Genomic DNA, 23,430 nt, shown 5'->3' on the forward strand with positions numbered 1-23,430 from the left:
TCCTGGCAAACATCCAAACAAATGGAAGCGTCTCATCTCGTAGTGTCACATATAAACATATATGAATAAAGAGAAAACACCAATACAACCAAAGATGAAGATAATAGCCCAATTTTTCATGCCAGTGCTCATCGGCAAACATTATTTCCTATACCAATATGTCTGTGAAAGGCTGATAGTGTTCGATTATTTTTATTGTGCTATTTATTACAACTGACAACTCAGACTAAATAATGTGCCACATGGAGGAGAAGGGCGTAGCTGTTGTGAGTTAATTTATAGAAAGAAATTTCCTCCCAATTCCAGTCTTTATGCTAAGCTAAGCTAAGCTAGCTGGCTCCTGCATCATGTTAACTGTACAGTCACACGGATGGTGTTTTCTCCTTGAACTCTCAGCAAGAGAACAAATGAGTCACAAAACTGTTTCTTGTAATAGGCCCCCACCAAGATCTCTTCTCGTAAAATTTGTTATAACTGAAATGTCCTGACACTGAACTCCAGATAGGGCAAAATAAAAACTCTCGCCAACATGGACATGATGAATCGACTATCAATGATGGCCAGGGTGGGAGTGAATTAATGAATGGACGAGTGAATCTGAGTAAAGAAATGACTGAGCTATCACCATAGTGATAAAGGAGGTTGCAGTTGAGCAAACACACCAGAATCCAACGGTCTTCAAATGGATCTCTAGCCCACAAAACACTTTTCCATTCATTCATTCAACGTTAAATGTATTGAGTGATCGTTCAATCATGTGCTTGTATTTTCATTTTCAAAATTTGCAACTAGTTTTGAAACTTGTACTGAAGTACAAGCAAAACGTCCAATGTGCCACCTTACATTGAGTTGTTAGACCTGGTTTCCTTGGTGACCTGCAGTAAATATGACCATAAATATGGGCATGGAATCAGGCTCTGCCTCTCAGTGCTGTCAAAGCTACTGCCTCAGCAAACATCTCAGGTCTCTAACCAACCGCTCAGTCCTGATCTCTTCAGGCCTCAAGCTCTGACCTAGAGAACCCGTCCTCACTGACCTTTACTCTGGTCAGGAGGAGCAGCGCAATTTCTCTGCAAAATAGTCTGACATTTACCCGAATTACAGACAAGTGCAGTGTTAAACAGTTGCGCTATCTTATAAAAGAACAATCACTGGTACATGTCAGTAAAATCCATTAAAAGTGCCAGTAGTAGATTGATTCAGCAGATTTAAAACATAAAGCATTTTAAAATTTTGTCCAAATCTAAACTGCAAACCATTCCCGATCTATAGGCTAATGCAACAAAACTAGCAAATTTGTCTAGGCCAGGAGTAAACATGTTGAATAAACACTTGAACAAATACAAATAAAGGCTGGTTTTCCTACTCTGCCAGTGTCGTCTGAATGCAAATCAAGTACTGTGTCACAGAGCTGTTAACGTAGCTCCACACTCTTTTGAATCTTATGAAAAAGTGCTGATAACTCGGGTTAGCAGCACATTCACAAAGCAGCAGATCTGTTGATTCGCTCATTTGTCTACACGGAAAATCTTCAGGCCCAGTTCTAGGTCAGGTGCAGGTCATCTGCTCATTGGCAACGTTCAGAGAACCATGACCATGTCAAATTTAGGAAAATAGACAAGACGATTAAAAAATATGCTTTTAAATGCTTTTTACAAGCACAGAGTATATTACATAGAGTATATTTTGTGATATCATGCACTGATTAGAATAGGAGCATATTTATTATAACCAGCATCCCTCAAAGTTTAGCAACTCTTCTGCCATCGCACTACAATGAATCCTCCTTTGTAAAACTACAGTATAACACCAACCATGGCAAGCTAATGGCAGCCTAAAGAGTCTGCCTGAGTGAAGAGGGTAGGAGTCTCTGACTGGAGACGACAGCTCAGTTAAAGGACGTGGACCTGGGTTTGAGTTGCAGGTTCATGTTTCACTGGGATCTTGTGCAGGGATCTAACCCTGCTGACCACCCTCTGCTTCCTGTTTGCACTAATAAGACCCCGGGGGCTAATCACCGCTGACCCGCATGACACCGTAAACCTTATAGATCTGTCAACTGCCGCATTCTTTGATTACACTCGGTGGATTGCCAGTCATGGTGATTTGTCATGTCTCTCATGGTGGCAACAATAAGCTCGGCCCTCAGCTCCTCTTATTATCCCTCAATGTTTGATGTATAAGTCCTTAGTGTTCTGTACACTGTTGTATTTTTAGCCACATGCTTGCTCATATTAAGTGATGAGCTGAATGATAGTATGCTTCAAAGCTCACCTGTAGAATCCTGCATGTGAAGGATTTCTATTATAAGGCAGTTTGCAGTCATTATGTGTGTGTGTGTGCGTGTGTGTGTTTGTGTCATCTGTTAACCCATAATTCAGTTTTGCTTGTAGCTCATTTAGTTTGTGCAGAAGCAGCTGTACCTGCATCAATTCATAGGAAATGACTCATCCCTTGTTATCCGATGTGTCCGATCTGTGTGAGTCATGAGCGGCAAAGCGCGTACGTTCCTCCCGTGTGATATTCAAATCGGTATCCGACGACATTCACGAGTAAGGTGTTTTACAAACCCATCATGGTTCAGCTCATGACTGCGACATCTTTTTTAACCAACTGGAAATTGTGACAAAGTCAAGTAACTAGTTTCCTTCCTGTCTTTAAGTAAACATACAGAAAATCAGTTTAAACTGCTGCCTCAGGTGTTGATACACATGCTTAGACTCTCTCTATATACTATATGCTTAATGAGCAATACTTAAGGTCTCATGTAAAGAGCAATATATATCTATAAAGCGGCTTTAGTTAAGTCAGTTATACACATTTGAAGAGCTTTTTATTACTATGCACTATATTTACTGTCTGCCATTTTATTTCACCTTGAAATTTATTCAAAATATATTACCTCTAAATGTTAAACATGTTGATTATTCTCTCTTGTCCAATCCGCTAACAGGGAGGAGGCAGGATTTATGACCTATGCACCAGCCTTCTTGCAGCCCTCAAAGTACAGGGGTATAATATGATGAATGAATTGTACCTTCAAAATACATTTTCAGCTTCTAAAATTGTATTTATTGTAATTAATGAGTACATTGATTTTATACCAATTGCTGTTAAAACTGGAAATTTGTAGAAGCAAAGTGGATTTGCTGCCCGACTAAAAAGTAAAATCAATTCCACTTATTTTTGAACAGTTTGGTTTCATTTTTTTTATTAAGTATTTAGTTGTGGCTTCAGAAGGTAATTGATAGAAATCCCTTTAATCTGGAGCCAAGAAGTCCTAGTGCAGATTATGCAAGACACTGCTGTGTGTGTTATTATTACTTGCTGCACACTGTTACATAATATGCAGCCTTTGGAATATTGTGTAACATTCTCAGATAAGAGTAGAGAAAGGTATGCAAGGACAACACATAGCCACACTGCACAAACTGGGCCAAGAATCATTTTGAGATGATGTGACATTCTTCGTACTCTAGTAAAACACACAACATCAGCAGGAAAGAAGGAACCTATACACGGGAGTTAGGAGTAATACGATGAATGAGGCATGTTTTTCAAAGACATTTCCTAGTAAAACCAAAGCTGTGTGCGCTCAACGTTCTTCATTAATGAATCAAGTGTCTTCTTCTCTTGTAACGCTTGCTACACAACTGGGCTGACACTTGTCTGATCCTTGTAAACATGCAGCGGTTCTGCAAAAACAAGACGACAGGACTAAACGCTGCTGTCAAAAATAGTTCACAGAAGCTTCCTAGAGTCCTGCATCTACACATTCACAGCCCCCTGATGATAGCGTCTCTGAACGCCACTTCCTCAAGTCCTGAGCGGGCAGGGATCCGGCTCAGGTTTCCGAGGCCTCTGCTCTGCTGCTGGTTTCACACTCCTGTGACAGTGGATGAGGTCTCCGGGGAGGAGAGGTGAAAGGGTAATCTGATCCCACCTGCTGACACGGCCTCACAGCCACTGGGCACACTACTAATTCTGTTTGACAGACATAAACTGTGTCACTGACACAACCAGTTTGAATAATTCATGGTCTGACACAACTCCCACTACTATCACTTTGCAGCAAACAGCCAGTGGGTGATATCTGTGGGGAAGCTGCACTTTCTTCTGTCGGACTTAGTTTCTGACCTTTTTTTTGTTGAGTCCGTTAAACTGTCAGGGTCCTCCTTAAAGATGAAGAACCACTTTATTTTGTCCAAAATATAAAATAAACTTTGTATGTTTAAGCATGACCCCTCCAGGAAGTACCCCTGCTCTCGTCCAAAGTCAGCTGGGTGCTGCTCCAGCTCCCCCCACGACCATCAAAGGATAAGCGGTATTGGAAATGGATGAATGGATGTCGAAACATGTGACGTACAGCATGTTTTCAGTTGTTTGTATTTTTTAAGGCAAGATTCTTTCATTCATTCAACCTGTCACTCCTTTCAACTCAGCCTCAACAGAGGAACTGATAATGGACCATTGTTTCCCAGGAGCCAGATGACTGAAAACCAAATTAACTTTCCCACTGAGTGACTCCTGAGTAAGGGAAAGCCGTTGGCGGCTCAACGGCTCGTATCAGTTTCAAACCCTCATTTGCTTAAATGAGCCGGAGTCACTTTGGCTTCTTTAAATGTTGCTTTTTAAGAGTGTCAGGCGATGGATGCTGTGAAATGTTATCAATGCATAAAACATCTGTCAAAACTCATGAAAAACACCAAAATATATTGTAATATCATAGGTGTATTTTTTGTTCAAGTATTGTTGTACTGGACAATGTGTGAGTGTGTTTGATGAAATACCTTTGTCGAGGCAGTGACACTAAAGCTCAGGTGTTGAGCAGTGCTGTGTTTTCTATTAGTTTAATTTTGCCAAAAATGGTTTGTTTTTTAGCAGGATTACACAAAAACTAGTGAAGAGCTTTCTATGAAACTTGGTGGAAGGATATTACATAAAAGAACCCATTCAATTTGATTGTGGGTCTGGACAGAAATGGTTCTTTTATAGATGTTTTTGTTGTTGCCATTTTTAGAAATTTCCCAGGAAAATCAGGTATATTTGGGGGTCTGATATGTATGAGTATGTAAAATTTGGTACAGAGCCACTTATAAAAATCTGTAGATTTGAATGTGGTTTCAGGGAGGTAGGTTTTTTCAGTTCCTGTAAAGTAATAAATTCTGGTATGGATCTGGACAAAAGGGTCAGATCTAAGATTTTTATTATTTTTTTTAATCACTTTCTTCAACATTGTCAGACAGGGCCCTTTTCCAAGGTATGCCCTCCACTGAGTGCCATCATAGTTATTCATGTTTCTATTAGGGATTGAGTTTGTCCTGATGGGAGAGCTTCAACTTCAGATCAAATTGGAAACTCTCCTGATCAGCTGCGTCCTCACTTCAAGGACCTTGACCTCCTACTTAAAAATGGGAACATTTCAATTAAAACTAATTTTTTGCATGTTTCAGCTCAGAGAGACAATTCATCCCTCCAATATCTTTACCACGTATCTTGTAAAGGTCGCAGGGGGACTGGAGCCAGTCCCAGCTGACCTCAGGGGACGGGAGACATGGCACCCCCTGGTCAGGTACAGATCTGAGATGGGCCACATATTACAAATATTGTCAGAGAGAAAGATACAATAAATATTGCCTGGAAACAATAGATAAGGGATGCTTGAAATATAATGTGAGAAATGCTTTTTAAGATGGTAAATAAACAGCAGGATCAGTAATGTTATATTTATGCTGGTTAAAATAGAAATGCTCTGTCAAAATGTGACAATGTGTGTGAACTGAGAAAAGAGTTGACCAAATAATGGTTTCAAGTGTTTCCCATACAACCTCTTAATGTAAAATAAACATAATTTTACATTCTACTATTTATATGTTCACCGTCAATCTAAACACCACTGTATTTTAAAGATGGCTATTAAATGACATGCATTAGCTGAAGAGCTTTGGGTACTGTTTGCAGGATGTTCAGTAGCTTGTTTCTGCTTCTCTTGAAGGTGATGGTTATCACTTGAAAACAGATCGATTGCCTGATTGATTTAGACAGCCTTTAAAAGATCAGCGTGTTCTTCTGAGGATTTTAAAAGATGTCTGGTGTTACTCACAGATGAACTTTACCGTGGCTCTTTTGCTGTGATGATGTTGTTTATGTCTGTGCTTGTTTTTCTGTCTGTTTGTTTGTCAATGTGCAGAGAGCCGGATATTCCATCCTGGGCTCCGCTACTCTATCAGCTTCAGCTGCTGGACATTAGAGAGAAAGCAGACCCATTTGCTCTGCCCGTCGCCGACCGCATCCGCATCGGCAACCAGAAACGAGAGCGAGGAAATTTTCATTTCCAGAGAGAGGAATACTGCATGGCCGCCCGGGCCTATTGTATGGCTCTGGATGTGCTAACCACATGCAGCCGAGGTAACGCAGCGTCAAAACTGAATTTATTCATAGAAAAATATTTTCCATACTATCAGCTCTAGCAGGAATCTGCTATAATGGTTGATGTGACTATTATCTTCCCAGGGAAAGGGAGAAAATGAAGGTACAGCACAGATAGGGTTTGGCACTCATATGTACGCATGCATATGTACACACGCACGCACGCACGCACACACACACACACACACACACACACACACACACACACACACACACACACACACACACACACACACACACACACACACACACACACACACACACACACACACACACACACACACACACACACACACACACACACACACACACACACACACACACACACACACACACACACACACACACACACACACACACCTCAACTCAGAATGACATAACAGCTTCCCGCCCCCCAGCCCTCCATCACACTAATCACACCATCAGGACGCAGGGCCACGTCACGTCACAAATGTTTTCCTCTTAATTCTTCAGCTTAATCCAGGCTAATCAACTCTCATATGATTTTCACCCTCTTAATCACTTTGATCATGGTCGAGGCAGGGTGGGCCCGTGGAGGAGAATGTGACTGAACAAGTCAGTGAAGAGAAAAACATGAACCGCCTCTTAATGTGTCAATGATGGTAGAGCCGCGAGTTAACTCGGTGTGACACTGAGGAGAGGAGTTTATCAGGGCATCGAGATCGTGTCATTAACGGTTGAGAAGTTGAGCAGAAAAAAAAGAGATAATAATGAAGCAGAGACAATAACCATGTGCAAATATACATTTTTTTAACAAGAGTTTCAACTGTCTTCATGGGAGTAAATAAATTAAATTGGGTAAGGATGAAGAAATAAAAGAGAAATCGAAAGATAAATATTTAGCTTCAAGGCTTTGTCACCGTGTGGGAATAATCAATCTTAGGTTCTAAAAACATTTAAATAATTTCAATTAATAAAAAATAAATAAAAAACAGTGTAGTTTTGGGGCAATGCTGCTGACCAACAAATAGACGGGAAAAAACATGACGGAGTTAATAACGCAATGAAATGACACGACATTCAAAAATTGAAAGCAACTTCTCGTCTGATAAATCACCTTGTTGTTGTTGTGTTAACAGATTAATGGCTCCCTAAATGTATCGCACTTTAATCTTTGCTCTCAAAATCAAGAAGGAAACAAATTCAGTAAAAGAGTTGAAGCTTAAAGCTGCACTGATCACTGTTTGTCGCTTGGTGCGATAAACACTCAACTCAGCAGTTGCCCTCAGTACTACTTATGTTTTTATGTTATTAAGCTGCTTTTGTTGTTTTCTAGTTCACAGCTTTAATAATTAAATAGGATCAAATGCAGCAGCAGATGTTTTCATTTTGACAGCTCTATAGAAGTCACTGAACGCTACCAGATTAAGTAACTAGCTGGTGAGCAAAGTCACAGACAAAGCTAAAGGGAGAGTGAATGTCTGTAAATTACATTTGACCAAAAACCTAACTCCACACTTTGTGTCTGTGGACATTTGCCAGGACTTCCTACACGATAATATGTCAGTGTTGTGTTGACATGTTGTTCTGCTGCCCCCAAGTGACCAAACAAACAACAATAAATACCAACTCAAGCTTGGGAAGCATCCAAAGTAGAATCTACTTTTGGAATCCAACTGCAAATCTGGAAAAGAAGGAGAAAAAAAAGATGTGCACCCATTGCAGATATCGTCCCTGAGCTGCTAACAATTACCCATCATGCTTAGAGACAAGAATCAAAATGCTCCTCACATGGGTCAACACTGTATTGAGATAGACACATGTCCTAGTGGAGGTCCTCTCAGATGTCCAGACTTTTCCTTATGTCTTTTAATGTCCAAAGCAAAGTGTACATGATCTGCTGTGTGTCTCTGTGCAGACGGTCCGGACAGCGGCGTGGCGGTAGAGGAGGAGGAGGTGCGGGACTACCGGGTGAAGTGTTTGAACAACCTGGCCGCCGCTCAGCTCAAACTGGAGCAGTACGAGCAGGCGCTGCACACCACCCGGGACGTTCTGACCCTTGAGCCTAACAACGTCAAGGCCCTCTTCAGGATGGGAAAGGTGAGAAGCAACTGGGAGCATCTCTATTGCTTCTTATCGATCCATAAATGATTATTGTTGGGAGAGTTCCTGGAAAGAAGAGGATTGTGTTCATCTCTTTCAGGTCCTGTCAGACAATGGTGAATACAAAGAGGCGATGGAGGTGCTAAAAAAGGCCTTGAAACTGGAGCCGGCCACTAAGGTGAGATTATTTGGTTGAGCTGCTCCCTCCCATCTGCCTGTGAATCTCATTCGTCCCTCATACACACAAAGGAAAGGGTTTTCTAAAGTGAGGCCACAATTATCATTAGAGAGACACTATTAATGAATAGTTTCTGACTAAATGTGTCCTCTCTAATATGTTACGGTCAAAGGTTTATATATCAATGCTGGAAAAACACTGTCAAGCCTGGACTTGGGATTTCAGTTATGACAGTATGGATAGTTCATGTAGTACATGTAGCTGTTTCACATTTAAAATAATTGTTAAAAAAATAATTATTAATTAATCAATATTTACCTTTAACAAAGAGCCTTGACCTCAGAAGTCTTTGTGGGGCTAAACGCACTTAAAACCAGAAATTCCAAGTTCACAATTGAATTCCCTGTCACGGGGGGTTCATCCACCGGAGAACAGTATTTAATTGAAATCCATCCAACAGTTGTCGATTTGCCCAATAAGCTTAGAATGAGTCCACAATTCAAAATCTTTTGCAAACAACTAAACAGGCTGAAAACGAATCAGTATATACATTAGTAAATAAGACTTTGTCATGGGCAGTCAAAGGCCTAAGAGAACCAGTGGGTCTTCAGTTGAGTATTAAAAGCCTCAACAGAGGGTTAATACTTAATAGAAAGAGGTAGAGCGTTCTAGAGCTTTGGGGCAGCTACAGCGAAGGCACAATCCCCCTTTACACCCTTAGCCTCGACCGAGGGACCGCCAAGAGATCTGGGGATGGAAAGTGGGGCAGAGGAGCTTAAGCCTTAAAATCTGTCCTGTATCTAAGCGGTAGCCAATGCATAGATGCAAGAACAAGTGACCCACTGTCCCTCTGCCTAGTACCAGTTAGCAGTTCGAGCAGCAGCATCTGCACCAGTTGCAAGCTAGACAGTGATGGCTGACTGGTTCCCAACAGGAGAGCATTGCAGTCGTCCATTCGAAAGGAGATCGGGGCAGTAGTGAGACTCTTCAATGGGTTCATGCTAAATATTGTTTTCCCTCATCATGCCAACTGAAATCACAGCCACCACAGTATTCAGACATGTTGCCATGACGTTTCAAATTCATTTAAGGTACCTCCCCTTTCCCTTGATCATCTTTCGGATATTTCTTTACATTGTCTACTTTGGATAAATTCAGTTGACTGGATATGTTTTGGAGAGACACATCTGACTCCATAAGGTCCCGCAGCTGCTGATGCAAATCAGAGCAAAAACTAGTCCATGAAGACATTGGACTTATCGGCAGAGCTCAGAGACAGGACAACAGTTTGGGGAAGGCAACAAAATAAGTCTGCTGCCCTGAAGTTTCACAAGAGCAAAAATGACCTCCATAATGTTTAAATGGAAGAAGTTTGGAACAACCACGACTCTCCGTGATGTGTACGCCCCTCCCCAAACTCAGCATTCAGGGAAGAAAGGCTTTGTTAGGTGACCGAGGGCCTGGTGGTCACCAGGAGCTCCAGAGGGACGACCACTTCTAGCATCATGTCTCCAAACATTCATTCATGCATGATGCTTTAAACAGAGGCCAGACAGTTCAGGCTCGGTTCCATCGGAGTCTCTCACAGTGTCAGAGAACTTGTGATGGTTGTTCTTCAGGATTTCTGGAGCTCAGCTAGGAGTTAGGCTCACAGGAAGAATCCTGGTTGTCCCAAACTTCATTGATTTCAAAACCATGAGCTCTGGAGGCAAGTTGTCATGGCTTGCCTTTCTTACTATTTTGTGTGTTTGTGTAGTGTCGGAATAATCTGAAAAATGTGTTCCATAACGCTATCTCAAGTTGAACATCAACTTTAAGTGGTGGATTCTAATGTGAGCTAATGTGAAATTGTCACTTGCAAAGTACATGTCCCTCTCTCACAAGTGCCGGTCACACTTATTGCTTTACTCTTCATTATTACGCAAATAATGTAAACATATGATTACAAAACATTTACCTCACAGTGTCCATGTTTTTTCCACAATGTACAAACAACTCAAAGACAATCAACCGAAATTCAGCGCCTTACCTTAGGCAAAATACCTAAGTGTCTGAAGAAATCGCTTTGTGATGTTTTAAAATTCTCCTTCTTCATTGGGGTATTGATTTTGGGTTGATGAGATTGAAATTTACAAACGATTTTAGCATAAGGCGGTGGGAATATGTTCCGAATGCACTGCACATAGTCTAGATTATGTTGTTTTTCTGCTCTAAATCCAAACATCAGAAACATATTCAGTCAATGCAAAACCATGATTGAAGGCTCCATGCTCCATCTGGAACCGCGTTCGAGTGATTCCGCCTCGTTCACAATGTTCACACTTCGCCTCATCTCCATCCACAACCTCTGCATCTCACAACTGCTTGTTTTTTATTGCATCTCTCTAGTTAACAGCAAACAGTTGCAGGAACCCCAGTGAGCTGCTCTCTGCTCCTCTGACGGCCTGTTCTGTCTTGTTTTTGTGGTTTTTCCTAATCTGCCAAATCCTCCACAGAGGATCTGGCTGAACTGCACATCTGGCAGTCTCCAGATGTGGCCGCACGGCTCAGAGCTGCCCGGCAAACCTGGTAGAAATAACACATGCGCGAGTCAAACTGTGTCACTCTGCAGCCGTGCAAGTCAAAGCTGGAGACTGAGTTGACCTCTCCAGCTTCAGCGTAGGCTCTCCACACTGTATAATTACCATAACCACTCCATACAACTCTAACATCACCTCACGGACATTATTCCACTTCGCTTGTTCGACACCCTGCAGGCTGGATCTCCGTAAAAGGTGTGAATAGGACATCTCTATCAGCTGTTTACCAAACACTGCTTCCAGTATTACAGCGACCTGACCTACAGGGCACACTGCCACAAATAGTATGTCTGGACTTGTCTAGACAAAACGAAAATATACGCTGCTTTGGAAATTACACCCTTGTCTCGAAGCTGGATAAAACACTAGGCCGAAACCTGATTTAACCTCCCTGTGAGAAAGTTATTGTACTGCAGTCACAAAACAGGCCGGGAACATGGAGTCATGAGCTGCACATGCTTTTTATGACAATTTTAAGTTATTCATCTAATGACAGCTTTTTGAAGATATGACAAAAGTGAAAAATATACGTTTTTATGATTTCTTGGCCTCTTCTGTCTAGTTATTCAGACCTCTGCTCTCACCTGCTGGACATTTTTAAAACTGCAACTTCACCTTTCCCTCAAGAGGAAGGCTCCATATGTCTTTGTCAACATTAGATTTTGACTGCCAGCAATAAAAACACTGCCTGCATTGTATTTTTTAATGCCCTCCTTTCCTTCAGGCGATTCACTTGGAGTTATCTAAACTCGTCAAAAGACAATCAGGAGGCAAAGATACTCAGGAGTGGAAACCCAAACCTGCAGAGATGCTTGGAGAGAATATCGCACCTTTTCTGATTCCCTCTAAGAAGGAACCATCTGTAAGTCAAATCACGAATACAACCAGAACTGTACATTTCACTATTTGACATAATGGAGTTTTTTTTTTTTTTTTTGACTGTGTCTTTGTTTTAGGGAATTTCCTGGAAGTTTATCCTCGGAGCTCTTGTGGTGGCCTTGGGGAGCTTAGTGACAGCAGTGATTCTAACTGCAAGACACTGAAAGCATGGCACTTTGAAAATCTTCATCACCATCATCATCATCCTCTGAGGGAGTAGAGTGTAGTTACCAGTCCTCTTCTGTCAACTGTGAGGAGTTTCCTCTGATCACGAGAAGCAACACAAGAGCCTGAACGTGTGTTTATCCACACGTCTTGTCACTGAAAATCTGATATATTTATGAAAAGGAGAATAGTTCAGTACAGAGTGAATTCACAATAGCAGCAGAGTTTTATATATATATATATATATATATATATTTTATTTTGAAATGGGATCGCATTTAATCAACCATCATAAAAATGGGTCCTGGAACTTGTTCTTGTATCACAGATACTCAAATAAAAAAATAAAATCAGTGGAACTTTTGTGAAGTCCGTAACCAAACCACAAACATTTATTTTAGTGAACAAATAACACTTCAACAGCACAAATTTGTGACAATATCCTTCAAATCAGTAACGTTGCACTGTTATATCACTTATGCTGATACTTAAAATAAAAACTGTGTAAAATAAAAACTGTTTAAACAAACGTGTATGGTCTTTCCCTTCATCTTCCAAGAACCGTTCAACTCTGTGAAATAAGTTTGATCTCAACGGTGAAAAAAGTGCATGAACTTCAGTCTTTGCAGATTGTTTCTCTCGGCTAAACCATTCCAATTATTGAGGTTGAATCTAAACTGAGCCATGGAAATTCCTTATTTATAAAATTATAAAATCTGAGACACAAAGAAGCATGATTACCATATGTGCGCTTATCTGTACATGTGCAGAAACCTTCATCCCGATTAGAGAATTTAAAAGAATGAAAATAAATCTAAGAGTTGAGTTTGAAATATATTTAAGGTTAAAACATTTTAGGTTCTGCATCGGAAAAATTAAAAACCTGCTCCGTGGTATATTCCAATATGAAACATCTACAGTCCACAGCAGTCGTTCAGAGTCTTCTTCGGGTTGGATTGACTCAGTTTGACCTGTGAACCCGACTCGCGTCTCAAGTTGACATTTTTCTTGACTTCTCTGTGAAAATAAAGAAACAAAGAGGCTAAGAGACGTCAGGGTTTGTGAAGTCAAAAGACTCAACTCTGACTCCCGGTCTCCGGGCCTCCTACCTCGCGAGATGAAGCACCGCCTCCACGACGTTGGTTCCCTCTTTGGCGCTGGTTTCGCAGAACAAGGCGCCGTATGCCTGCGAGCAAAGCATCAACATACCTGAGCGAAGTCGGTTTATTTATACACCTGGGAGGGCAGGGCGTCTGTGTAAACACTCTTCTTTTTTGTTGCATTGGACAGGACAAAAGTGTCTCACCTTTGCCAACTTCTCTCCATGTAAGCTGCTCACACATCTCCCCTCAGGGAGCTGCTCTCGGAGGTCCACTTTGTTTCCAATAACACACATGGGGATTTTCTCCTCTGTCAAATCCTGTATCAAAAAAAAAGAACTCCGTGAGATATATTCCTGCTTGTCTGTGTCATTCATGTATCCGTGTGTCAGTCAGCAGTTCCACCCTTACCTGAATCTCATCCACCCACGCTCGGATGTTAAGGAAGCTGCTTTCTGAAGTCACATCATAGAGCAGCAGGACGCCGTGAGCTTTACGGAAATAAGATCTGGCGATGCTGCGGAACCTAACGTGAGAAGAAATACAAACTTATTTTTAGGCAAGTTATTTGTTGACTGGAATGCCACGAGAGTCGGTGCAGTACCTCTCCTGGCCAGCTGTGTCCCAGATCTGCAGACTCGTCTTCTCTCCGTCCACCAACATCCTCTTTATCTGGAAATCAACTCCTGCGAGGCCAAAAGCAGAGTTCCACGTCTCAAATCAAGAATGTGTCAAGAGTTTTATTGAGTGTGTTTTCTGTGCACCCACCCAGCGTCGTCTGGATGTCTCCTCTGAACTCGTTGAGCGTCAGTCTCAGCATGAAGCTGGACTTTCCTGCTCCGGCATCTCCGGCCAAAACCAGACGGTACATCGGATTGGGCTCCTCAGTTTCTTCTATGCTGGCTTCTAACGGCTGAGGGAAAGAACAGAAGTGACAAAAAGTACACAGATAGTGTCAGATAAAATCTTAAAATTCGAGTTTATTATTGTTTTAAAAGCAGTATGTATTCATTTAGCTGAATGTAATGTTATATTTAATCTAACAAATACAGTTTCTTTTTCTGGAGCTAGGTCACATGATGACAACCATGAGATTCATTTGAAAGCCCCATACAAAGCTGGTGCATGGCCAATGAGGTAACACTGAAATAGTTCATCCCATGAAGATTATCTCACTCTAGGATGAACCTCTGGTCAACCACGGTCTTTTCTCATCATTCTGGTTACAATGTACAGAACTACTTATCTGCAGCACAGCATTGTTTTAGATCTTAGACATTAAAAAGGTCAAATAATTTTACCTTTGTGGAGAACGCAGACAAGCGTCTTCGTAGTGAGGACGCGATAGAGCTCGCCCTGCTGGGAGTCACCGACATTGCAGCTTCAGATTTGACTTCTGAGATCTGTGACACATGAAGACAACACTGACTAAAAGCTCACCAGCCTATTGGCATTATGTGACCTGCTGATGTGCGTTCTGACCTCCAAGTCAGACGGAACACACGAGTAACTGTGATGCACCGTTTCCACCGAGCCCCGGCTCTCGTCGCTGTCGTAATCACTGCTCTCGGCCGTGTCCATCGGCAGCGAGACTCCGCTGTCCAGGTACTTGTCAGCCCAGGAGGCCACATGAGAGAAAACGGCTTTACTGGGATCTGGTTGTGAACTGCAACACACACACACACACACACACACACACACACACACACACACACACACACACACACACACACACACACACACACACACACACACACACACACACACACACACACACACACACACACACACACACACACACACACACACACACACACACACACACACACACACACACACACACACACACACACACACACACACACACACACACACACACACACACACACACACACACACACACACACACACTTCAGCTGTGGCAATTAAATTCACTGAGATCGATCTGCAGATTCAGAGAGGTGTGTAAAAACGAAAAGGAAAAAACTTGATATACCTGCTGTGCTTGAGTGTGCTCTGTCGGAGCGGCTTCATCTTTCGGGCTGAGATTTCGTTTTGGGGAGACAGCTGTAGAGCAGGTTTAAAATGTCAGAGAGGAAACTTTCACACTCCCAACTACTGAAAACCATTGACTGTCGGCTTCTATCTGATGTGGAGCTATGTCTGCACACGACACACTCACCCTCCGTTTAGCTGCGACCACTTCACTGGCCAACGAGGATCGAAGCCCATCGTTGCTGTCGTACAGGTTTTTGTTCATTTCTCTGAAGGCAACGCAACAAAGAGTCAGTTACATGGACAAACATTTGCTTTCACACAGCAAGTTTGTGATAAACCAGTTGTTCAAGAGCTGAAATGTTAACAACCTGGGGGGGGGTAGTAGAGACTGGACAGTGCAGAGGAGCATTTACACTTAAAGTAATTCAGAAGTAGGACTTATACCTTCCATGTTTTAAGTACTCAAAATAACCTGCACTGTCAACTTAATATTGTTTTACTGGTAAAAGGTTATATCATTGGTTTCCAGGCTTTGCAATGGGGAATATTTATTTTCACCTACCAATTTATACTTTATACTATATACATTATAAAAACATTTAAAACTGTATTTTTTTTAACTATGTACAACTATGATGTAGTTGTACAGAGACACAGTATAAAGCTATTTAAAAAAAACAATTATGTTTGTAGTTTTTTATTCGTTTATATTGTATACTATTAAATTCTATTTCAGAAGTGTTTCTTTCATATTTTAATAATTACAACTGTAATAATATATTATACATATTATAAATATATGAATTTATAAACACTAACCTGTTTACAAATACATTATTATAGATTATAAACCAATTATCACAGGTGTTTATGACTAAATAAAATATAACAAAAATAAAGGTTGGCTGTAACTGGGACATTCTTTATGAAGAGACATGTTGCTGATGAAGTTTTCTAAATGTTTGAATGTTATTGTATTTTTTTCTCTGTCTGACCTGATACCACTAGAGGGCAGCTTAAACATTTGTTTCTGTAATTTTGATGAACCAAACTGTCAAAGCAGAAGTATAGTAATTATTGATAACTACTAATTAGTTTCGGGAAAAGTTGACAGTTTAAAAACATTTATAAAAAATACTTTAATATTTACAATTACACAGCAGCAATGTCACGATGCAGACATTGTGAGACTGCATTTGTTACACTCGCAAAAGTTCTCAAAGTCAGACTTACTGGAGGATCTGAATCTGACTGGAGTACGACTGGTATTCCATGACCATCATCTTCAAGTCCTCTTTTTCTCTGTGAATAAACACACGTAGTTTAGAGAAGATGCTGCGTCACATTTTGTGTTCATGCTTGGTGTTAACACGGTGCCTCACCTATCGTATTGATTCTTCTGATCTGCGTACATGTTCTTCAGCTTGTCCAGCTCCGAGTGCAGCACCGATATGTCGGTCTGGGCTCGGAGCAGGGACGTCCGCAGCTGCTCGTTTACCTGTGCGCAGATTTAAAGATTTACTGGAGCAGTCTTATAAAACGTGCATCTGCTTCATTCAGCCGAACGATCACTTCCAACCTGACTGACCTGTGAGAGGTTACTGATTTCCATGTTCAGCTTCACCACCTCGTCCTTTGTCTGGTTTAAGTCAGAGTCCTCCTGGCGCTGGACAAAAGACATTTTGTTAAAACACTTTAGGTGCTGATGACCGGAGTCACAGATCCAACAGCGTTAAGACCAGAATTTCCAGACCGGCAGTTCCACACAGGCCCGTCGATTAAACCCCCACTCACACTACAGAGATGTTTGCTGATAGCAGTGTTTGAGAGTTCATGAAGAAATCTTAGTAAGTACTGGCTTTTTGGAGAATCCCTTTAAGTTTGCTTTTTAAAGAATTGTAAATTGTTAAATGAGTGAGGCATTTTACATTTGAATTGAAATAAAAACAGACATTTGTCAGTGCTCTCTGATGACCCTGTTTCTAAATGACCTCAGAAATGCCTGTGACGTCCCTGCAATCTCTATTTAACTCAAATACCATCAGCAATAATCAAACAATAAATCAATCATATATAATCGTGTATAGACTGAATTGATTGAATCGTCTAATATCAGCTTTAACAATCTAAGTGCATGGTCTACAGTGCGCGGGAGAATTTTATTTAGCATGTGCCCAAATCTACTAGCGCTAGATCAACATTAGAAAAAAAGACATTCTACTTAGTCCAATTATTAATCATGAGTGTGTTCTGAGCCTTTGTGTATTTCCCAGGTGGTCAGAGCCATCTGCGTGTGTAACTTCTTTGTAATTTACTCAAACGCTGTCTGTGGCAGTTGCACCATCAGCTCACACGACACTACAGAAACAGCGACAGGTATCAAACCTGAACAGCTCCACTAGTGCCCCAACATCATTCATTTTACAACTATCTAATCAGCCACATTCAGAGGTGACCACCAGAGACAAATTTGTCCTCACACTGAACATCACTTTCAGCTATGTGTTGAACAGAGGATACAAATACGTCTATGACAGTAAACATAACACATATAACACAAACCCATGTCCGAGACAAGTTTTCATGTTCATCTTTCTCTCATTTGTTCACTTTCCTCTGCATCATCTCTGTTACCTTTGTCTTTCAGCTTTAGTCGCTGTTTTCTCTATTTCTCTATCAAGAACACATATTCCAGCTTTATACAATCTGTGTGTAAATGCAAAGATGTGTGGTGTTACTTACCTTCAACAGACCGTCCACAGTTGCGTGCAGGTCCGCGACCTCATTCTTATACTTCCTCTGCATGGTAGCCATGACTCCTTCCATTTTCTTGCGCTCCTGCCGACATGAAACCGAAGAAGGTAAGAGGCCAGCTCAGGGCCGTGAAGAGCGGCTTTCATCTGACTGTACAGAGGCTCTTTGTGAGGAGACGTGTAACCTGCTGTGGAGCTGCTGCTCCACAAATATGCAGGTAGCTCACAGGAGCCCACAGGAGTGTGGGGGCAATGCTTATTTTAGCTTCTCACTGCACTGTTTACTGATGCTGCAGCGTATAACACAGCCAATTCATATAGGTTGTTGAAGCCCATAATACATCCTGCAGGTCTCACCTCTTCTCTCACCCGCTCCTCCGTCCTGACAAGCTGTAGCTGGATGTCTTCCTCCACTTCCTCCAGCTGACTGCTGTTCATCTCCTCAGCTCTGTTTGAAGAGTGAAGGTATATGTTCAAGTTTGTGCTCCTGAATCAAAGCAGATTCTCCGGCATCGTCCCGGGGATTAATACAGCAGGTGAAAGAAAAGAAGAATCCATTCACCTGCTAGTCCGGTCACAGTTGTACCTGACTGAGTTGACTTCGGACGTGCTGCAGTTGTGACTCTCTGCTCTCGTCAGACAGTACAATAACCAACGAGGCGAGGGGGGGAGGGCAGATTCCATTGAATCAAACCAAACTAAATTTGTATAAGGTGATTCCATTTATGTTTTTTTTTTCACGTTTTCAAAGTTATGTTGATGTCAACTGACTTGGAAACTTAGGTAGAATAAATATCTAGTCTGCAGAGGGATTACAGAACAGGCCGGGCAGCACATTCTTTTGTTTTCCTACTTCCTTGTACAAGGAATGTCCTCTTTCTCATCTAGTCACTGAAGCACAGACAGAGCTCAGGCACTGAACAAACCCTGCTTGGAGACACAATGTCTTCCCGTGTGAAAGACTGAAATTCAACACATCATTTAAGGAGGTATGTCTCACTTTACAGATTTAAGAGGAAAAGATTAATTCCTTTTCTCAATGCAGCGTGTGACATTAACTGTCCAGATTGTTGAGCCAGAAAAGCTACTGCAGAAAAAAAGTCATGACAATAAAATAAACAATTTAAAAATAAATGATAATGCAATATTCAGTTTAGTTCAGTGATTTAATGACAATATGATGAACCATATTTATTTTAAATGTCTACTGGGTTTAAAAGAGGTGGAAACCAAAACAGAGCAAAAAGAGGGTGAAAGTTGTTTTCACTGTAACGATCATCATTTTTGCAAAGCTGAAACCTCACTCTCAGAATTTTGAACAATGGAAATTTGCTTTTAAATGATATTACTTTTTCCTCGACCATATATACACTGAATCTTCTTATTTAACAGAACAAATAAAACAGGAATAAAAACAACACGAGAACAGAGAAATAAAACAAATTTAAAAGGACAGCTCACTGGTCAGACTTTATGTTAAATCATGGGAGACAATAGTTTAGGTTGGAAACATTAATGGAGGGATAACCAGGACTCAGAGAATTCAGACATGGCTGCCACACTTTGTAAAATCATCTGTCGGAAATACCATTACTTAAGTCACCTCTCATGCTAACACACATGTAGTAATATAGCCACATAAGACGCGTGTCCACCTTATTGAAACTTATTTTTCATTCATTTCAGTTCAGATGTTATAGAAAAAACACTTGAGGAGAACAAGTCTCTTATTCTTACCGCTTCAAACTGGTCTCCAGGAGTTCACACTCCTGTCTGTTGTCCAGACTTTGGTTGATCAGAGCGTGGATGGTTTTTTCGTACTCCTGAAGCAGGGCCGTGTTTGCACAGGAATGAATGGCCTGGTAAAGATCAGCCAGCTGCTCCCTGAGACTACACAAGAAGAGCAAATAGTTAATTCCAGTGATAGAGGTCAGTGCAATTTTCTCAGATTCAAACTCCACCCAAAATCTGAGTTTCTGCTCAAATCAAATACTAACTCCCCTACTATCACGCTGTGCACCCGGTCAGTGTGTTTGAAATACTTTCACCATAACCGATAATGAGCAATGTGAAAGTAGCTTAAGCCTTTTAAAGGTCAAAGGTCACTTGTTGTAGAAAGTGAGAATTCCTTTTTTCCCCCCGATGTGAAGATATCATAACATTCAACCCACAGAGAAATAAACGCCTTAAACAACTGCTCACTTCTTAACACAAGAGGAAAGGACTCCAACTACTTTGTGATTTCATAACTACACAGTCACCACCCTTACCTACGCCACAAACTCCGCCTCCCTGGACCCACTGCCCAAAGGACTGTTCGATGTCAGGGAGCCAAATATATAATTACTCAGTTTCTTTCACAGAACAACAGAGCATTTCACTCTAACTCTGGTAAATCGGGTAAACAGTGGTGCAGCCAAGGAGTCCTCTTCTTCAGACGTAATACAACAACAGAAAAAAATAAAACATGCCTCCATGCTGCTTGTGTGGCGTCATCCAAGTGTCTGTGAGCCCCGACATTCAAATTCGACTCCAAACGGCCTCATTTACCCAAAGTTTTAAGCCTAAAAGTCCACTACTGGAAGTAAAGATGCTAGTGGACGTAGCAATGCAAACATGCTAGCCCTTAGGCGAGAGGGTGTACAGTTCTCCAGTGTGTCCATGAGAACATGAAAGCAACACCGAGTAGGGTATCAGAGGACAGTGAGGCCAAAAACAGTGTAAATGACGCCGTTTAGAGTCAAATATGAAAGTCGTGGCTTCAAGATACTTTGATGACGTCACAGGATCAGTATGGAGGCATGTTATTTTCTACGTCTGAAGACGGACGCCTGTTTACTTAAATTGTATTGCATTTGGCTGCAACACTGTTTAACCCTGAGACTCCAGTGTTTGAGTCCACAAACACCCCCCCCCCCCCCCCCCCCCCCACCCACCCAATCGGCATAGTGCTGAGTAAATAATGAGTACATTTTCAGTTCTGTGAATTATCCCTTTAAGTCCTTTAGGCAAACAGATCACTTTTGTTTATCACTTTGATACTATCTCCGCACCACTCAACATGGGTACTATTGAGAATATGCAAAAATTGGTTTTCATGACAATAAGAAATATGATAAAAAGAGAGTAGTAGAGGTAATTGGTGTCCCTGAACTCAGTAGCATGGAAACGCACTGTGGACTTTTAACTTTTCCGGTGAGTTACTGTGGACTCAAGGAAGTGTAGCGTCGACTGTGTTTCGGGTGAACGGTTGTCAAGAGATTTATAAATAAGAAACATTGAATGATTGTCAGTGACGACTTAGGGCTGGAGCGCTGCATCCACAGTGCGTCATAAAGATGGCTGCACCTAGACAGGCAAACAAACAGCAGCTGAGAAACTTGTAAAAAGATCAACAGCCATCAGCCAAGATCCACAAACAGGAGATGGCAGCAGCTGTGTACCAATGTGTCAACTAAAGGAAAAGAAAAAGCAATTTTTGTTTATTTTTTCCCCCCACCCAAGTGCGACACGTTATTATTATGAATTAACAGGCGGAACAAGTCATCTGACGGGCCTGCTTCATTCATCTCTGTCTCCTTTAACAGTGAGAAAATAGCCTTAACATGTAAGACACACTGATGGACACTTATACCAGTGGTTTGTTGAACTGCATATTATCCAAGTTTCAGCCAAATGATGAACCCACATTCCAACACTTTCTGTTCCAAAATGAAGCTACTGGCTGTAGAAAACAACAGTGCAGCAATAAATGCTCTCTTCATCAGGATTATAATGTTCAGTTTTTACTAGGTCTGATTAACGTGATTTATGTTTTTATGGTTATGTTAGCTTTTAATTTGTGGCCCTACTAGGTCTTGATTTATACTGGATGGGAAAAAAAGTATGGGACTAAGATTACAGCCTCCAAAATGACTTTCAAATAAATCAACTCTTTTGAACACATTCTACAGAAAATGAACATAATGATCTTTATGTAGAGAAGGATTTTTTGCAGTTACCTTGCACTACACACTATATGTTTTATGTAGATGTGTGTACCTTAGATAATTACTTTTGAACGTGTGATTTAGTATCTGATTTATACAATTTATTATCAGGAGGAATACGTGCATGTTTGAATATTATATATTGTATCATAATGCAGCATATCGTATCATAACATGTCAGATTGTATCATATTTTATTGTTTTATATTGTATCTATTGTATTCTTCGCTTTGTATAGATGAATGTTGCATTGTTACATTTTGAATCATATTGTATTGTTAAATACCATATTGTATAATTTTGTATTTTTTGTGTCATTTAATAAAGTGTTGTATCATTTTGTATCGATATATTGGATCGTATCATATCACACTGCATGCATTGCGATGCATCGGATTGCATTGTGTATATGAGATAATGAGATGAGTGAATTACAGCTCCTGAGATCAGTCAGGATTTGAACAGGAACTTGAGATCAGTGTGCTGCCTGAACACGGACCGGACAGCCGGATGTGATCGCACCTTTCAGACAGGAGGTTCTCCGAGTCCATCCGACCCACGAACTCTTCCCACGAACCCCCCGGGCTGAGGCTCGACCCGGCGCCGCCGCAGGCCCCGTCCAGCGCCTCGGACACCTCCTGGAACCTGGAGGAGAACTTGCTGTAGTCGATGTATCCGTCCTCGTCCGCGTCGAACCGGTCGAACAGAGACTTGATCTCGGCTTCGGGCACGTTGAGCTCCCGGCAAACCACCGCGAAGTCCCCGAGCTCGATCTTCCCGGTCTTGTTCACGTCGCAGGCGGAAAACAGCCTCCGGAGACTGGGTCTGTCCATGTCCGCCGGTTCGAACCACGCGAAAGCTCAGAAGAGTTCAAACCGAACGCAGCTCCTCCTGTGGACCGCCTCAGGTCCTCAGACCGAACACAAGTGAGTTTAAGATCCGCCCATTGGTCCAGGTGTCGGTGTGGGCGGGTTTCATCAGTGGACCCAGCGAGGCAGCTCCTGTCGCTATAGATCGATGTATGTCATGGTGCTGATACACGCATAGAGCCGCAGTAGAAACAGCTCAGGAGCTCCCCTCTGTTTGTCTTGTAGGTGTGAGCTTTATCAGACACGCCTCTGTGTTCCTCTGGGCTGGGACAGTTAGTCTGACTCCACCCGGGGAGATTAAAACTGTCAAATAATAACAGAGAAAAAGTTATTAAAACTCTTCAAATCTCTGTGGACCAGGAGCGTTTATATTCACAAATCATTGATATTGATAAATGAACACAACAGGACCTCAGCACCTTGCCCC

General features: G+C 41.5%; 2 protein-coding genes across 2 annotated transcripts in view; one reads left to right on the forward strand and one right to left on the reverse strand.

The window, feature by feature from the left end:
- fkbp16 (FKBP prolyl isomerase 16) overlaps positions 1 to 12,823 on the forward strand; it is a 26,274-nt gene extending 13,451 nt beyond the window's left edge. The window contains exons 4-8 of the mRNA XM_062390749.1: positions 6,191 to 6,408; positions 8,309 to 8,490; positions 8,594 to 8,671; positions 11,975 to 12,112; positions 12,207 to 12,823. Coding sequence (XP_062246733.1) covers positions 6,191 to 6,408; positions 8,309 to 8,490; positions 8,594 to 8,671; positions 11,975 to 12,112; positions 12,207 to 12,293 — 703 coding nt within the window. The 3' untranslated portion in view covers positions 12,294 to 12,823. The remainder of the gene's footprint in view (positions 1 to 6,190; positions 6,409 to 8,308; positions 8,491 to 8,593; positions 8,672 to 11,974; positions 12,113 to 12,206) is intronic.
- Positions 12,793 to 23,238, reverse strand: rasef2 (RAS and EF-hand domain containing 2). Its single transcript, XM_062390748.1, has 17 exons — positions 22,657 to 23,238; positions 19,883 to 20,035; positions 18,503 to 18,593; positions 18,135 to 18,230; positions 16,981 to 17,058; positions 16,775 to 16,890; positions 16,626 to 16,694; positions 15,577 to 15,658; positions 15,391 to 15,461; positions 14,877 to 15,060; positions 14,696 to 14,797; positions 14,163 to 14,307; positions 13,999 to 14,080; positions 13,806 to 13,920; positions 13,601 to 13,714; positions 13,404 to 13,480; positions 12,793 to 13,311 (listed from the first exon to the last, which is right to left on the reverse strand). The coding sequence occupies exons 1-17, from the start codon at positions 22,965 to 22,967 to the stop codon at positions 13,209 to 13,211; spliced, it is 1,989 nt and encodes a 662-aa protein (XP_062246732.1). The 5' UTR covers positions 22,968 to 23,238; the 3' UTR covers positions 12,793 to 13,208.
- Positions 23,239 to 23,430: the final 192 nt, after the last annotated feature.

Source organism: Platichthys flesus, chromosome 6 (assembly GCF_949316205.1).
Source record: "Platichthys flesus chromosome 6, fPlaFle2.1, whole genome shotgun sequence".
NCBI classification, from domain to species: Eukaryota; Metazoa; Chordata; class Actinopteri; order Pleuronectiformes; family Pleuronectidae; genus Platichthys; species Platichthys flesus.

Coding starts and splice junctions, on each gene's coding strand:
- rasef2 (XM_062390748.1), bottom strand. CDS start 22,967: ATGGACAGACCCAGTCTCCGGAGGCTGTTTTCCGCCTGCGACGTGAAC. Junction 15,462..15,576: donor TGGTCGCAGCTAAACGGAGG/GTGAGTGTGTCG, acceptor CCTGCTCTACAG/CTGTCTCCCCAAAACGAAAT. Junction 13,481..13,600: donor ATGGAGAGAAGTTGGCAAAG/GTGAGACACTTT, acceptor CTTTGCTCGCAG/GCATACGGCGCCTTGTTCTG.